The sequence below is a fragment of the Oryctolagus cuniculus genome, chromosome 11, assembly GCF_964237555.1.
Source record: "Oryctolagus cuniculus chromosome 11, mOryCun1.1, whole genome shotgun sequence".
Classification (NCBI taxonomy): Eukaryota; Metazoa; Chordata; class Mammalia; order Lagomorpha; family Leporidae; genus Oryctolagus; species Oryctolagus cuniculus.
The window spans coordinates 59,175,987-59,192,422 of record NC_091442.1 but is presented as its reverse complement, the minus strand read 5'-3'; the positions used below and the strand labels follow the sequence as shown (position 1 = coordinate 59,192,422).

Genomic DNA, 16,436 nt, shown 5'->3' with positions numbered 1-16,436 from the left:
TCAGTGCGGTACGCCGGCCACAGCATGCCGGCCGCAGTGGCCATTGGAGGGTGAACCAACAGAAAAAAGGGAAGACCTTTCTCTCTCTCTCTCTCTCACTGTCCACTCTGCCTGTCAAAAAAAAAAAAAAATTATCTAATCTCTTTTTATTTGAAAGGCAGATGGAGACACAGAGAGATACCAAGATGCCCTCAACAGCCGGGGCTGACCAGGCCAAAGCCAGGAGCCTGGAACTCAATTCAACTCTGCCACATGGGTGACAATCACTTGAGCAATCCCCTGCTTCCTCCCAGGGTATCCATCAGCAGGAAGCTGGCCCAGAAGTGGAGGAGCCAAGACTCAAACCCAGGCCCTCTAATGTGGGATGCAGGCATTCCAAGCAGTATCTTATCTTCTTGGCCCCCCCCCCTTTAAGATTTTATTTATGTGAGAGGTAGACTTACAGAGAGGGAGAGACCGTCAGAAAGGTCTTCCATTAGTCCCCAAATGGCCACAATGGCCAAAGCAGGGCTGATCTGAAGCCAGGAACCAGAAACTTCTTCTGGATCTCCCATGTGGGTGCAGGGGGCCTAAGCACTTGGGCCATCTCCTACTGCTTTCCCAGGCTGTAGCAGAGAGCTGGATTGGAAAGGGAGCAGTTGGGACACGAACCAGCGCCCATATGGGATGCTGCCACCACAGGCAGAGGTTTAGCCTATGCCACACCACCAGTCCTCCAATCAGTATCTTACCCCTTAATGTAGCAGGCGCCGTGCTAGACATTGGGCCTGTTTTGGATAAACAGCAACATTCACAACCCTTGTGTGCACCTTCATTAAGAAGGGTCACATTTATTCAGTGAAAAAATAACAACATGTGGTGCAGTCAAGGTTGCTCCTTTCCCTTTGCTGTCATTTTCAACTGCTTTGCCTCTACAGGAAACCTTCTGGCGAATTCCAGCTAAGCTGAGCCCCACCCAGCTCCGGAGAGCAGCAGCTTCTTTGAGTCAGCTGGAGGAGAGGGGAGAGAAGCTGCAACCAGAGCAAGACTCTGAGGTCCCTGGGGAGCAAGGCCCCAGCGAGGAGCACCGAGCTGAAGCCCTACAGGCCCTCGTGTTAGCTCGTAAGAAGAAAGCAAGCCTGGCAACTCCAGAGGGTAAGTGTGACCGCTCGTCTGTCACTCCTCACTGTGTGCCTGCCCTATCAGTGCTGAGGCAGAGAGGTACTTCAAGGATATGAGGGCCTCCGTGTATCAGTCAGACTTTAATTTTAAAAGTTCTACAACTTATTCTTTAATTTGAGAAGCAGAGACCGAGGAAGAGAGCTCTCATCTACTGATTCACTCTCCAAATGCCCACAGCTGCTGAGGCAGGGCTGGGGCAGAAGCCAGGAGCAGAGAATGCAATGCAGGTCTCCCACGAAGGTGACAGGGGCCGTCACTGCCTTCTCAGGTCTGCATTGGCAGGAAACCAGAGTCCAGAGCTGGAGCCCAGAGTCAAGCCCAGGCACTCTGATGGGGGAGGGAAATGTCTTAATTAAGCCACTAGGCTAAAAGCCTGCCTCCCAGCCTTTTGTTAAAATGAAATACCACAGGCAGGCTAACTTTGTAGAGAAAAGAGAATGATTTTGGCTCATGATTCTGGGGGTTCAAGTTCAAACACTATGCTGCAGGCTCTGGTAAGTTCCCCCCGGAACTGCATGTTTATTTCTGTCCCTCTCCTTATAAGGCCACCTCACCTCAACATCACAGGTTAAATTCGCACCCTTTTCAAACCATTACCGTAAGGCTTTGAGGACTGCCCTCCACATTGGTTTAGAGGGATGAGTCCTATCTGCACCCTGGCAGCCCGGGTCCCTGACTTTGTGCCTTTTATGTCACTTCAGAGGAGGGGACTGCTGATGAGCAGGAGCAGCTGACAGCAGCACCCAAGAAGCGACAGCTTCTGGACAGCGACGAGGAACAGGAGGAGGGTAAGGATGGGAGCAAAGGTGGTGCGTCCGGCTGAGACCCTTGCTGCCACCCTCCTTACCTTTGAACAAATTTAGCTATTCTGTCTCTCACCCCTGTCATTCCCACAGCACCAGAACTGGGAGCCCCAAGAACCCAGAAGAAGAAACGGTTCCAGATTGAGGACGAAGACGAGAGCGACTGAAGACCCAGAAGCGTGGGGCCGAGATAGACCTGACTGCAGGTGGCACGTCTGAGTCAGGCTGGAGGCCCCGGATTTCCCCTTCCTGGGCACAAGCAGTAGAGTCCTGGGCTTCGCTGTGGATTTAGGATCCCGGGTTTTTAGGCAACAGTGTTGGACTCCTCTGCAGTCAGTCCCACTTCTGCCAGTTTCAGCAATGAGCCCGGCAGCCCTCTGGAACCTACGCTTCTCTTCTAGGAACCATTTCTTTTGGCTGCCAGAGCCCCTTAGCAAATGAGAGAAGTGAGTGAATTGCAGAAGCTTCCCTGGACCCACTCATTGTTCTGTCCCTCTAGACTTTGTGCCGGAGCGCGGCCCCAGCCCCCGATGGAGAGCTATACAATGCAGTGGGTGGGGGTGCTGACCATTAGAAGCACTGGATGCCTCTGTCCTCGTTTTCCTTTTTCCTGTGATCACCCCCTATGTACCAGATTGAGCCCAATTCCTGCTGCTGAGGTAGGGGTGGGATGCTGTCATTCTCCAGATGATGAATGTGTGTTGTTTATCCTTGGTATTGAATTAAACATGAACAATTAAAAGTTGTTGATCTCATTCTGAATTGCCAATCTGTCAAAGTTCTACAGCTGCATTTTTGGTGCTGCAAGCCAGGGTTCTAACCCGCTACACCACAGTACTGGATCCTGAAGTGTACTTTTCTGATATGATATAGCCACCACAACTTTCTGTTGATTAGTGTTAACATGGTATAGCTTTCTCCATCCTTCAAGTGAATCTCTTGTGGGAAGCATGCAGTTGGATTTTTTTTCTTTTATCCAGTATGATAGTCTGCATTTTAATTTGGGCGTTTAGTGCATTTATATTTAATATGATTATTCATATTGTTAGATTTAAATCTGTTATCTTACCATTTATTTTCTATGTGTTCCATGCATTCTTTTTTCCCCTTTTCTTTTTCCTGCTCTTGGTTAAACTGAGTATGTTTTACGATTCCATCTTATCTCTGTTGTTGGCTTATTAGCTATAACTCATTGCTTTGGTATTTTGGTTTGTTTTAGGGTTTGAAGTATACATCTTTAACTTATCATAAGTACTTACTGTACAGTGTCAGAAACTTAACAGGGGTTTGGCGCTGTGGCACAGTGGGTTAAAGCTCCAGCCTGCAGTGCCAGCATCTGATATAGATGCTGGTTCGAGTCCTGGCTGCTCCACCTCTGATCTAGCTCCCTGATAACCCACCTGAGAAAGCAACAGAGGATGGCCCAAGTCCTTGGGTCCTTGCACCCATGTGGGAGACCCAGAAGAAGTTCCTGGCTTCTGGCTTCAGACCAGCCCAGCCCTGGCCGTTGTGGCCACTTGGGGAGTGAACCAGCGGATAGAAGACTTTTCTCTCTCCATCTCTACCTCTCTCTGTAACTCTGTCTTTCAAATAAATAAAATAAATTTTTTTTAAAAAAATGGAAAACTTAACATGTGTACTTCCATTTTCCCTCTATGCCATGGTGCTATTGCTACACATTTTATCTTTACATGTTAAACCCTACACTACATAGTTTTTTATTTAAATAGTCAATTCTTTTTTTTTTAATCTTTTTTTTTTTTTTTTTTTTTTTTTTTTTTTTTGACAGGCAGAGTGGACAGTGAGAGAGAGAGACAGAGAAAGGTCTTCCTTTGCCGTTGGTTCACCCTCCAATGGCCGCCGCGGCCGGCGTGCTGCGGCCAGCGCACCGCGCTGATCCGATGGCAGGAGCCAAGAGCCAGGTGCTTTTCCTGGTCTCCCATGGGGTGCAGGGCCCAAGCACCTGGGCCATCCTCCACTGCACTCCCTGGCCACAGCAGAGGGCTGGCCTGGAAGAGGGGCAACCGGGACAGAATCCGGTGCCCCGACCGGGACTAGAACCCGGTGTGCCGGCACCGCAAGGCGGAGGATTAGCCTAGTGAGCCGTGGCGCCGGCCTTAAATAGTCAATTCTCTCTTAAAAGACATATATTTACCCACATGATTATAATTTCTTATATTGTTCATTCATATATATCCTATTTCTACTGGAAGTCATTTTTCTTCTACCAGAGGAATTTCACTAACATTTCAAGTTGCTGGTGGCGAATTCTTTCAGATTTTGATTTTTTTTTTTTAGGTAAAGTATACCATTTGATCATCTTAAAGTATACAGCTCTGTAGTTTTTAGTACACTCACAGCGTGTGCAGCCATCTCGACTGTCTAATTCCAGAACACTTTCATTGCCCCAGAATAGAAGCCCTGTGTCTGTGGTGTGGATGTGGCAAAGCAGTGAAGCCACTGCTTGGGATGCCCACGTCCCATATCAAGGGTTCCTGGTTCAACACCAGCCTCTCAGCTTCTAATCCTAGGTCCTGCTAGGGCACCAGGGAGGCAGCAAATGGCAGCTCAAGTACTTGGGGCCCTGCCACTCATGGGAGACCTGGGTTGGGTTCTTGCCTCCTGGCCTCAGCCTGGCCCAGGGCCAGCTGAAGTGAGCATTTGGGGAGCAAGCCAACAGACGGGAGATAATATATCTCCCCTCTCCCCTGCCTCGCTTCCTCTCCCTCTTTCCTTGCCTCTGCCTTTCAAATAAATAAAATTCTACCACCTAGGTTTGTAGATCAAACAAGATTGCTTTAGCTGCAGCAGCTGCTGACCATACAAGAATAAAATACACACTGCTTGCACTCCCAGAGTGCATCCCCTCCCCTTTATTTCTGACCCAGACTCTTAAAATAGCTGACTTGCTAGAGTTCTTCCCTTCAGTCTTTCTTCTCTCTGGTTCATTTCCATTCTGCTTGCAGGGTTTTTTCATAAAACATGGTTCTGGTGCAGGCATTTAGCACGGCGGTTAAGATGCCACTTGGAGCCCCTGTGTCACATAGCAGAGTGCCTGGGTTCAAGTCCCAAGTATGCTGCCACTCCAGTTTCCTGCTGATGCTCACCCTGGCAGGCAGCAGTGATGGCTCAGATAGCTGGGTTTCTGCCACCCTCACGGGTGACCCAGATTGAGTTCTGGGCTTCTGGCTTTGTCTAGGCCTAGACCCAGCTGTTGTGGGCATTTGGAGAGTGAACCAGCAGATAGAAAATCTCTCTCAGTGTGCCTATCTCTATGTCTCTGCCTTTCAAAAAAAAAAGTGGAAGCAAATAAATTATTCTCATTATATAATCGTGCTACTTAACAGCACTTGGTATTTCACACTTCTTCCAGGACAGAGACCAGAAACAGGCTCTGCCTGAGCTAAGCCAGCCAGTCTTCGTAGCCTCCCTGCCATGCCTGATTCTACCCACATTTCACATTGTTGCCACCCTCGGCTATTTCCGGCAATACAGAGCAGACCTTCCCATGCTGCCAAGCTGCTAATTATGCCAGTATCTACTGGAGGACTCTGTCTATCCCTGCCCCATCCTTCAGGAATCAGCTCGGGGGCCTGGCACTGTGCTGTGGCTTAGCTGCCACCTGCAGTGCGAGCGTACCCGATCAGAGTGGCAGTTAAGAGTGATGGCTCGGCCGGCGCCACGGCTCACTAGGCTAATCCTCCGCCTGCGGTGCCAGCATCACATATGGGCGCTGGGTTCTAGTCTCGGTTGCTGCTCTTCTAGTCCAGCTCTCTGCTGTGGCCCAGGAGGGGGAGGAAGGTCCAAGTACTTGGGCCCCTGCACCGACATGGGAGACCAGGTAGAAGCTCCTGGCTCCTGGCTTCGGCTCGGCACAGCGCCGGCTGTAATGGCCATTTGGGGAGTGAACCAACGGAAGGAAGATCTTTCTCTGTCTCTCTCACTGTCTAGCTCTACCTGTCAAATAAAATAAAAGTGATGGCTCAAGTAGTTGGGTCCCTGCCACCCATGTGGGAGGCCTGGGTTGAGTTCTGGGCTCCTGAATTTGGCCCGGCCCAGCCCCAGCCATTAAGGCCATTTGGGAAGTGAACTAACAGATGGAAAGATCTCTCTCCCTCACTCCCTTATCACTGCCTTTCAAATAAAGAAATCTTTTTTTCAAAAAAGAATGAGCTCGGGGCAGGGGTTTAGCGTAGCAGTTAAGATGCTGTTAGGCCACATACATCCCATGTTGGAGTGCCTGGCTTCAATTCCTGGCTTCAGCTTCCTGCTACTGCAGACCCTGAGACACACAGGTGATGGCTCAAGTAGCTGAGTTCCTGCCACCCATGTGGTTGAGTTCACAGCTTCTAGCTTCAGCCTAGGCCAGCCCCTGCCATTGCAGGCATTTGAAAAATAAGCCAGCAGATGGGACCTCTGTCTTTGTGTCTCTTTGACTCTCAAGTAAAATGTTTAAAAAGACAAAGGCCGGCGCCGTGGCTCACTAGGCTAATCCTCCACCTCGCGGCGCCGGATTCTGTCCCGGTTGCCCCTCTTCCAGGCCAGCTCTCTGCTGTGGCCAGGGAGTGCAGTGGAGGATGACCCAAGTGCTTGGGCCCTGCACCCCATGGGAGACCAGGAGAAGCACCTGGCTCCTGCCTTTGGATCAGCGCGGTGCGCCGGCCCCAGTGCACCGGCCATTGGAAGGTGAACCAACAGCAAAGGAAGACCTTTCTCTCTGTCTCTCTCTCTCTGTCCACTCTGCCTGTCCAAAAAAAAAAAAAAAAACAAAAAAAAAACCAACAACAACAACAACAAAGAATCAGCCCAGATGTGGTTTAGTTTTGTGACCCTGCACTCCAGAGCACAAGTGATCACTTACAGCTCAGCTTTGGTTGTGCCCCTCATAAAGTACAGCGTTTCATTTTGTTCTTTATTCCCTGCCCGTAGACTTTGAATTCCTCTAAAGCAAGTCTTGGGATGTTTATGTTCCAAGGGTACATTCATTAACATGTCCACGTAACACACACACATGCTTCTCAACCTGTGGTGGGCTGCATCCTGATAAACTGATGGTAAGTTGAAAACATCTCTGTTTAAAACACATTTTCTAGGGGCTGGCACTGTGGTGCAGCAGGTTAAGCCACCACCTGCAGTGCCAGCATCCCATACAGGTGCCTCTTTGAGTCCCATCTGTTCTACTTCCCATCCAGCTCCCTGCTAATGTGCCTGGGAAAACAGCAGAAGATGGCCCAAGCCCCTGGACTCCTGCCATTCACATGGGGGACCCAGAAGAACCTTCTGCTCCTGGCTTTGGCCTGGCCAGCCCCAGTCATTGCAGCCATTTGGGGAGTGAACCAGCAGATGGAAGATTTTTCTGTCTCCCTCTCTAACTCTTTCAAATAAATAAAACTTTTTTTAAAAAAGATACTTTAAAAAATGTTTTTACTATCCCTAAACATACTCACTTAACCCATTTTACCTTACATCAGCCTATGACTTGCAAAATTAGCTAACACAGAGTCTATTTCAAAATAAAGGATTAGATATCTTTTGGAGAATATGGTAGGATGCAAACTACAAAAACATCTAGAAAACCCTGGTAACTTGGCACATTGCATAGTACATGTTGTTCACGTGGCTGGCTGGGAGCTGTGTCCACTGCCACTCCCTACATCACCAGAGAGAACTCTGCCATAGCAGAGAGCTGGATTAGAAGAGGAGCAGCCGGGACTCGAACCGGTACCCATATCGGATGCCGCCGCTTCAAGCCAGGGCATTAACCCGCTGTGCCACAGCACTGGCCCCAGAATGCATATAGCTTTCCTGCCATCATTATGTCAAACCACTGGAAGTTGAGAGCCATCTATATGTGTATTCAGGGCCTTCTATGCAGGAGTCACTGTGCTGGACATTGGACACTGATTGGGAGTGACTACCCAAAGGCTGGAGAGACATGAATAAAGCCAGAGTTAATGCCAACAACCTGCAGATCTCAAGGCTGTTCCTGGGGTGAGTATTTAGATTAATGTAGATTTAATTAGTATTTAGATTAAAAGATGCTGGCTAGGACACACGTGTCCCATATAAGAATGTCTGGATTTGGGGCCTGTGTTGTGGCACAGCAGGCTAAGCCCCTCTTAGAACTGGCATTCCATCCCATCATGGAGTGCCAGGTTGAGTTCTGGCTGCTCCACTTCCAATCCAGCTTCCTGCTAGTGTACCTGAGAAGGCAGCAAATGATAGCTGAAGTACTAGGTTTCCTGTCATCCATGTGAGAGACCAGGATGGAATTTTTGGCCCCTGGTTTCACCCTGGGCCAATTAAAAAGAAATTAAATTAAATTTAAATTAAATTAAAAAGAAAAAAAACTAGCCCAATACCCCATTTGTGACAACTGCTGGGCCCTGATGGGGAACAGGTAGAAGTTGAGGGCAAGAGCAAAGGTAGGAAGTCTGAATGGGGGCACCTGCCCTTGTCTTCATCCTGCTTTCACTCTACATCTAAGTCCTGGAGACAAACTCACCACTGCTTCCTCTGCCCCTACCATAGTTGCATATTCGGTTTCTCTTCTTCGTAATTTCTATAGCACCAGAGTTGGAAATTCTATGCCTCTCAAAAGCTGGTTTCAAATTGAGGAAGTTGACACCAACTGAAAAACCAGAAGCTTCATGGTAAACAGAGGCCCACTTACAGACGACTGCAAGTCAGACATGGGAGAACCAGGGCAGGCATGTGGTGCAGCGGTTCAGTTGCTGCTTGGGTGTCTGCACCCCATACCATATCTGGAGAACTTTTGGTTCAAGTCTTGTCTCCTCCACTGCCAATCCAGCTTCCTGCTAATACACGTCCTAGCGGGCAGCAGTTGTTGGCTCAAGTAGTTGGGCCCCTGCACCCATGTGGGAGCCGTGGAAGAAGCTCCTGGCTCCTGGCTTCGGCCTGGTTCAGCTCTGGCTGTTGTGGCCATCTGGGAAGTGATCCAGTGAATGGAAGTGCCATCTCACTATCGTGCGCGCACTCTCTCTGTCTTTGCAACTCTTTCAAATAAATAAATACATTTTTAAAAGAAAATAAAATTAATGTTGCTGCCTTTTGCCTCCCTCTTCCCCTTAGAGGGACTTTTCCTGATCCAAGTTTAGGTCTAGGAAAAATGCTTAGGGTGACTGGGACATGGGCCAGGAAAAGCAGGAGCCCCAAAAGAAGACAGTCGGCTTGGGTGAAGGTGAGCGGGACAAAGTCTGGGGCCAGCAGGGGTAGATAAATATTTGTGAATGTTTGCAGTTTGCAGAGGGCATCAGCTGTTTGGACTGGGGTAAAGAAGTGAGATCTAGAAAGCAGCCATCAGGCTGGGGAAGCACCGCGGAGAGGCGTGCTGGCAGCATCTCCTGGCTTGATCTTCCCACAATCAGTGAGGACCACCCACAGTCTTTAAGGAGGGCGGGAGAGGTGAAGCACGTCCAGGGTAAGTGAGGTTTCCAAGGGCTGAGGCACTTCCGGGCTCTGGCTCGTCCCTGGGTGTCTCCATCCTGAGCCTCGCCCCACTCACCAGCCTGGGCACTGCTTCTTTCCAGCTGGGCCGTTCTCCGTCCCACCATGATCCGGGTTGTGTCGCTCCTCTGCTGTGTCCTGCTGTCCCCAGTGGCTGCCTTTCCAAGAAATGCCCAGAATGGAGCCCTGACCTCCCCGCCGTCTGTCACAGAGAATGGGCCTCAGCCAAGCACGCTCCCCAGGCGGAATCCTCTCCCAGATCCCAGGGCCTGCCAGGATCTCCTGCACATGGTCCCCTCCTTAGCCCCTCTGCCTGAGCACCTGTCCAAGATAGCGCTGAGGGTGGCCCTGGAGGAGGCTGGCTGCCTGGCGGAAGCCCGCAACCTGCAGCTTCAGCTCACCAGGATGGGCGCAAAGGACATCACCGAGACTCTCATCCAGCAGAGTCAGGAGCGCAGGGAGGGGGGCGGGATCAGCAGCACGCAGGTCATTCTGAGGGATCTGGGGGGCTCCCCAGGGGAGCTAAGGCGGGCCCGGCGCTCAGCTCCCCTTCCTGAGGCGTGTTCCTCCCGATACGGGTGGGTGCTCCACGACACCTCGGAGCTGATCGCGGAGTTTGCTGAGAAGCTCCCTGCCACCGAGCTGGCAGCAAAGCTGAAGACGGCTGCCCTCAATGTCACCCAGAAGTGCACGCAAGAGTCTTGGGAGCAATTGGAAGAAGTGCTCAAAGAGCTGATAAGAAGCCCTGAAGTGAGGAACTACACAATGCCTTTAGAAGAGCAGACAGGCTTTGCCATTCGAATCATGTACATGTGGAAGCGTTTTATAGTGGACATGATAAAGGAATTTTTCCAGACTTATTTTGGATAGGGAGGGCCTCCTAGCATCACCTTTACTTTCTCGATGTTTCTGACAGGCCTGTGTATAGGGAGAGTTTAGGACAGATGTTTGTTCTTCATTTGATCCCACTGTGACCGTAACCAGCCTTGCTCCTCTCTTAGTAGGTCCTAGCCCCTATTTCTTCTCCCAGTTTCTCTTCCTTCCAGTTGTTAAATACTGCGGACTGATTATGTACCATGCATGAAGCCTGTTGTGATCTCCCCGTTCATCTGCCTTGTACTTTGTAGTTCCCCAGCCTGCCGCTGGAGCTTGCTTACGTGAATGTTTTTAACTGCGAAGAAGAAATAAATAGCTGTTTGCATGTCAGAATCATGGTTGTCTGGTCTCTTGAGTCTGGATCTCTGGGGATCCCTTTTGTGAGCCCTAGGTGGAAGTTGGCAGGGACACATAGGAGGTGTGTGCATCCTCTGAGGCTGAAGGTTCGAGCAGTCATTACAAATTGGCAAATATCTGTGGAGATCATGTCCCTTACTGATCATCAGGGAAAGCGATTCCCATCCCCCACCCCCACGGGGCAGGGAACTGGGCACAGGGCCTGCACCCATCCAAACAGTCTCACTTCTCACTCATGGGGCTGCATGGTAATGCAGGGAAGTGGAGCAGAGGAGGGCTCTGCTGATCTGGTATGGGGAGACCAAGAAAACAAAATTGAGTCTCATTCCTATTTCCTGATGAGGACACAAAGGCTGGGTGATTAGCACAACCATTAAGTCACCTGCTTGAGACACCACATCCCACATCAGAGTGCCTGGGTTTGAGTTTCCGCTCTGCTGCCAACTCCAGCTTCCTGCTAATGCTCACCCCTGGAGTCAGCTGATGATGGTTCAAATACTTGAGTCCCCACCACCCTCATGGGAGACCCAGATGAAGTCCCTGGCTGCAGGTTTTACCATGGCCCAGCCCCAGCTGTTATAGGCATTTGGACAGTGAACCAGGGCATTGAAGATCTCTCTCTGTTTCTCTTTCTTTCAAATAAAATGAAAATAAAGAGATGCTTTAAAAAAATAAAAAGGAACACAAGCTGAGAGCTGATGGGTGAGACTCCTCTAACCGAGCCCTGGTTCCTTTCAGACAGAGCCCCAGGGGAACGGTTTGAGTGTCGTCTTCTGTGCTGGCACAGTCTGATCAGCTGAGCGTCACCTGAAACCCACCATGACCTGCCCCTCTTCTGCCTCCCACGGTTGTCATGTCATGTGAAACCCAAAGTCCTTGGTGCCTTTCTCTTCATCTCTGAAGATCCAGTCACCCTCCTGGCTCTTGGTTATGGTGAAGTAACACCTTGACAGTAGGGACTCCATTTTGAAGAACCTGAGACTCCATTCTGGGTAGGTGCCCCCACCCCCACACCCTACCCCCACACCCTGAGACTCTAGTCTGAAACTATGATCTGAAACAGTTAAACAACAGAAGTCCACTAGAGCACACTTGGCAGAGCATAGAAACCCCCTAGGATGATTGCTCAAGCTTGGAAGTGGATAGGCTGCTCCTGGGTTAATGATAAAAATGTAATTTGTCTATGTCCTACATATGATTAAAACCAATACCTGGATTAATGTCAAGATTATAATTATAGCCGGCGCCGTGGCTCAATAGGCTAATCCTCCACCTGCGCCGCCAGCACACCGGGTTCTAGTCCTGGTCTGGGCGGCGGTTCTGTCCCAGTTGCTCCTCTTCCAGTCCAGCTCTCTCCTGTGGCCCAGGAAGGCAGTGGAGGATGGCCCAAGTCCTTGGGCCCTGTACCCGCATGGGAGACCAGGAGAAGCACCTGGCTCCTGGCTTCGGATCAGAGCAGTGCGCCGGCCGCAGCGGCCATTGAGGGGTGAACCAACGGAAAAGGAAGACCTTTCTCTCTGTCTCTCTCACTGTCCACTCTGTCAAAAAAAAAATTAATTAAAAAAGATTATAATTAAGATTGTTAAGATTGTAACTGGTAATGTCAGTTAGGAAAGCCCCCGATTCCTCTTGCAGCATGCATGTTTTTGGTAGTGAAATCGATTGATCTCATTCTCCTTTCGTTTGGCAGTGAGGACAGATGGCACACAGCTCCTGTAGCCCGAGTTCCAGGATGCCTCCTGCAGGGAGCTGAGGTAAAACATTTCCTGTCAGCCCCCGCCCCGCCCTGAAAGGCCCTGAAAGGCCCTGAAAGGGCCTGAAGCCCTTTTGGACATGGCCAAGCACACCTCATGGCACAAGAGGCCCCGACCTCCAGGTGTGCCGGGTTGAGAAGTCCTTTCCCTGGAAAGCACCCAAGGCGATCGTGGTCACAGACAGGGTGGGGAGTGACGACCTCACCACTGTGACCAACAGCACTTCTGAAACAGCAGCAGCTACCTGAGCACCAACATTCCCGGTGCCTGTGACGGCAGTTAATCCTCTGCCTGCAGTGCTGGCATCCCATATAGTCGCTGTTCGAGTCCCATCTGCTCCACTTCCCATCTAGCTCTCTGCTATGGCCTGGGGAAGCAGCAGAAGTTGGCCTAAGTGCTTGGGCCCCTGCATCTGCATGGGAGACCTGGAAGAAGCTGCAGGCTCCTGGCTTCAGATCGTCCCAGCTCCAGCCATTGCAGCCATTTGAGGAGTGAACCAGCAAATGGAAGAACTCTCTCTCTCCCTCTGCCTTCCAAAGAAATAAATAAATCTTTAAAAAAAAAAAAAAAAAGAAATGTTTTTATTGGGGCTGGCATTGTGGCCTGCAACCTGGGAAGGCAGCTGAAGAGGGTTCAAGTACTAGAGCCCCTGCCACCACATGGGAGCCGCAAATGAAGTTCCTGGCTCCTGACTTTGACCTGGCCCAGCCCTGGCTGTTGTGGCCATTTGAGGAGCAAACCAGCACATGGAAGATCTCTCTGTTTCTCTCTGTTGATCTGCCTTCAAAAAAAATAAATAAATATTTTTTTAAAAATAAAAAGAAATAGGGGCTGGTGGAATGTATTGTGGTACAACAGTTAAGCTGCCACTTGGGATTCCTGTGTCCTGTATCAGAGACACTGGTTTGAGTTCCGGCTACTCAGCAATTCCAATCCAGCTTCTTGCTGGAAGATATCGCTCTCTGTGTCTCATTCTGCCTTTCAAATAAATAAAAAGAAAAATATTTATTTATTTATTTATTTATTTGAAATTCAGTTAGGGGAGTGAGGGGAAGAGAGAGAGAGAGGGAGAAAGAGAGAGGTCTTCCATCCGATGGTTCACTCCCCAATTGGCTGTAACGGCCGGAGCTGTGCCGATCCAAAGCCAGGAGCCAGGAGCTTCTTCCGGGTCTCCCACATGGGTGCAGGGGTCCCATACAGGTTGCTAGCGCTTCAGGCCAGGACGTTAACCCACTGAGCCACAGCACTGTCCCCGAGAGAGAGAGAGAGAGAGATCTTTCATTTGCTGTTTCACTCTCCAAATGGCTGCCACAGCCATGGCTAAGCCAGGCCAAAGCCAGAGCCTAGAACTGCATCCAAGTCTCCCAAAAGGATGGCAGAGGCCCTGGCACTTGGGCCATCTGCTGCTTCCCCAGGCACATTAGCAAGGAGCTGGATCACAAGTGGAGTAGCCAGGACTGGAACCGGCACTCTGATGTGGGATGCCAGCATCACAAGCGGCAGCTGCCCCACCAGCCCCTATTTCTTCTCTTCCACCTTTCTTCTCTTTAAATCATCAAATATTGTGCATTTAGCATGTGCTATGCATAGGAGGTTATTTTAACCTTTTCTCATCCACCTTCCCTGAACTTCCTAAGTACCCAACCTGATGCTATAGTTTGCTAACTTAATTTTTAAACTGAAAAATAAGAGAATCATAAACATTAAATTGCTCCTAATTCTGAGTCTCCCTGGCTTCTGTCAGGAGCTTAGAGTGGAAACGTGGCAGGGGCAGATAGCAGACACCGAAGAACAAGGTCTCAGGTACTGACGGTGAGTGTGTGACCAGGGGACAAGGTCTGAACACCCGATAGAAATGAGCAAATATTTGTAGAGATTGCATTCCTTACTGATAACGGGGGAAAGCAAATACCCCCTTCCTCACGGGACAGAGAATTGGGCAGAATGGGAGCAACCAGCCTATCAAGGCAGTCTCAATTATCAGTGACTGGGCTGTGTGGTGATGTGGGGCCCCTATAAGTGGGTGGACGTAAAACAGAGGAAGCCCCTGGTGACCTGAACAGAGGGGAGACCATGTGGGAGCACCGGGGTTGACTTTTCTACTTCTAGGTCTTTATGTGAAAAGAAGTGTGGAGGTAAGTGGTGGATGAGCGTCCACTGAGTGTTGGGTTCCTTTCGCACCACGGCTGGTACAGAAAACGTCTGCACGGTCTCTGTCTCTCCCCTTTGCAGAGAACTCCGCTCCAGACATGTGGGGCCTCAGATTCGTCATGGTGCCAGTGGAGCTGCTTCTCTGCTACCTCTTGCTGCACTCTGTGGATGCCACTCTCCATGCAAAGCCGACAAATGTCTCAAAGCACCTTCCCTCATCCTCCCAGTCGCCCTCCTCAGGCTCCTTGTCCTGCCAGACCCTGCTCCCAAAGTCCCTGCCTGGCTTCAACCACTTGGCCCCTCTACCTAAGTTCCTGGTAGGCCTGGCTCTAAGGAGCGCCCTGGATAAAGTGGGCTGCCAGGCTGAAGCACGGGCCGTGCAACGGCAGCTCCACCACTGGGGCGGTGTGAATGCCACCCAGATCCTCATCCACCATCTTCAAGAGCTCCAGGAAGGCGGAACCACAGAGAGGCGAGTGTCCGTGGAAGCCCTGGCCTCTGCCCTGCAGCTGTTAGCCCAGGAGCAGGCAGGCCCAGAGCGGGCCCGACGCTCCCTCCCCCGTGAGAACTGTGAGAATGAGCGGGAGCAAGGTGTGTACAGCATTGTCCGGCTCTTGCCGGGAGTGGGAACCTACTACAACCTGGGCACAGCTTTGTATTATGCTGCTCATAACTGCTCTGACAAGGCCCATGAACGGGGCCAGGATGGGGCCATAGATTTGGGTTATGACCTTCTGATGGCCATGGCTGGGCTGTCAGGGGGGCCCATGGGTCTAGCCATCAGTGCTGCACTTAAGCCCGCACTAAAGGCCGGGGTTCAGAAGCTGATTCAGTATTATCACAGTGAGAAAGAGGCAAACACTCCTCCACCAGAGACTGGCACTGACAGCTTGGGAGGCTTCTTGGATGTGAGTGATTTGGAGGAAACAACCCCCACAGATCCTCTGGGCTCAGAAATGCTGAATTCAGCTCCCTACAGGCAGTGGGAGGTTTTCAACAGCTATGACTCATATCCTGAGGCTGGGAACCTTGTGATATAAAAGAAGGGGGTAACCACAGAATGAATAAATCTGACACGTTGTGTATTCTGACACGTTGTGCATGTGTGCATGTGTTCAAACCCCAAATTCAAAAGTATTACCTTGGAGGAAAGCAGTGCAAGATTTATGCATTTGTTTGAAAGGCAGAGTTATGGGGGGAGAGAGGCAGAGAGAGAATCTCCCATTCACTGGTTCATTCCCCAAACGGTCATCTCGGCTGCAGCTGGACCAGGTCAAAGCCAGGAGCTTCATCCAGGTCTCCCAGGTGGGTGCAGGGGCCCAGGCCATCCTCTGCTGCTTTGTCAAGGGCATTAGCAGGGAGCGCGGAGGCCGGCGTTGCAGACAACGGCTTGATCCACTACGCCACAACGCGGGCCCCAAAACGTAGGAAATTAAAAGGATTCTGCTTTGAGCCCAAGCGCCTCTCGTTAGTGCCTGCGATCACTGACTTGTAACTCCTTTCTGGAAACTCGGTTTTTAAATGTCTAAGGTGGGAATAATTTTCACCTGCAGAGTTTTTTCCAGTGGAAACTGACAATCAGGGTACCGACAATAAATTGTTTATTATTTGGGATTCATTACCTCAGTGTGTCCCTTCCACTCCCAAAGAGTTAAACTTCTGGTTCCACCACTTCCGGTCGAGTTTTTAGTGCTTCCAGAATTCTCAAGATGGTTTCGGTTCTCCAGCCCCGGCGCGGGTTCTCGAAAATCAGCTGTTTTGAGTCCCCGGCTGTTCCGCTCATTGGACTCCTCCCCGTCGCGGGCGCGGGGTGGGACCTACTTGGGCGTCTTGACCAATCACTGGAACTGTAGGTGTGGTTCTGGCG

At 50.5% G+C, this 16,436-nt stretch overlaps 3 protein-coding genes and 1 long non-coding RNA gene across 11 annotated transcripts in view; 3 read left to right on the top strand and 1 right to left on the bottom strand.

Annotated features, from left to right (window-relative positions):
* The window catches only part of TIMELESS (timeless circadian regulator), a 32,491-nt gene extending 29,772 nt beyond the window's left edge, over window positions 1-2,719 (top strand). For all 7 annotated transcript variants that reach the window (XM_051832818.2, XM_070052392.1, XM_051832821.2 and 4 more), the window contains 3 exons: window positions 918-1,134; window positions 1,863-1,949; window positions 2,058-2,719. In XM_051832818.2, the coding sequence (XP_051688778.1) occupies window positions 918-1,134; window positions 1,863-1,949; window positions 2,058-2,131 (378 nt within the window). In that variant the 3' untranslated portion in view covers window positions 2,132-2,719. The remainder of the gene's footprint in view (window positions 1-917; window positions 1,135-1,862; window positions 1,950-2,057) is intronic.
* Window positions 2,720-9,265: 6,546 nt separating this feature from the next.
* LOC100344979 (apolipoprotein F) lies at window positions 9,266-10,456 on the top strand. The gene is made up of 2 exons (XM_008256668.4): window positions 9,266-9,405; window positions 9,515-10,456. Exon 2 carries the CDS (start codon window positions 9,537-9,539, stop codon window positions 10,299-10,301), a length of 765 nt encoding a protein of 254 aa, XP_008254890.2. The 5' UTR covers window positions 9,266-9,405; window positions 9,515-9,536; the 3' UTR covers window positions 10,302-10,456.
* Window positions 10,457-11,517: 1,061 nt separating this feature from the next.
* On the top strand, window positions 11,518-15,660 carry APOF (apolipoprotein F). 2 transcript variants are annotated; one of them, XM_070052408.1, is made up of 3 exons: window positions 11,518-11,656; window positions 12,355-12,418; window positions 14,651-15,660. In XM_070052408.1, the coding sequence occupies exon 3, from the start codon at window positions 14,668-14,670 to the stop codon at window positions 15,607-15,609; it is 942 nt and encodes a 313-aa protein (XP_069908509.1). In that variant the 5' UTR covers window positions 11,518-11,656; window positions 12,355-12,418; window positions 14,651-14,667; the 3' UTR covers window positions 15,610-15,660. The 2 variants fall into 2 exon arrangements, with proteins under 2 accessions (XP_069908509.1, XP_051688709.1); XM_051832749.2 differs by lacking the exons at window positions 11,518-11,656; window positions 12,355-12,418 and adding an exon at window positions 14,414-14,553.
* LOC138844362 (uncharacterized) lies at window positions 13,423-16,374 on the bottom strand. The gene is made up of 2 exons (XR_011380097.1): window positions 16,192-16,374; window positions 13,423-13,664 (listed from the first exon to the last, which is right to left on the bottom strand). It is a non-coding gene; the product is annotated as an uncharacterized lncRNA (long non-coding RNA).
* Between the last annotated feature and the right edge of the window lie 62 nt (window positions 16,375-16,436).

Bases quoted from the DNA above. Each gene is read 5' to 3' on its own strand.
- LOC100344979 (XM_008256668.4), top strand. From the start codon at position 9,537: ATGATCCGGGTTGTGTCGCTCCTCTGCTGTGTCCTGCTGTCCCCAGTG.
- APOF (XM_070052408.1), top strand. From the start codon at position 14,668: ATGTGGGGCCTCAGATTCGTCATGGTGCCAGTGGAGCTGCTTCTCTGC.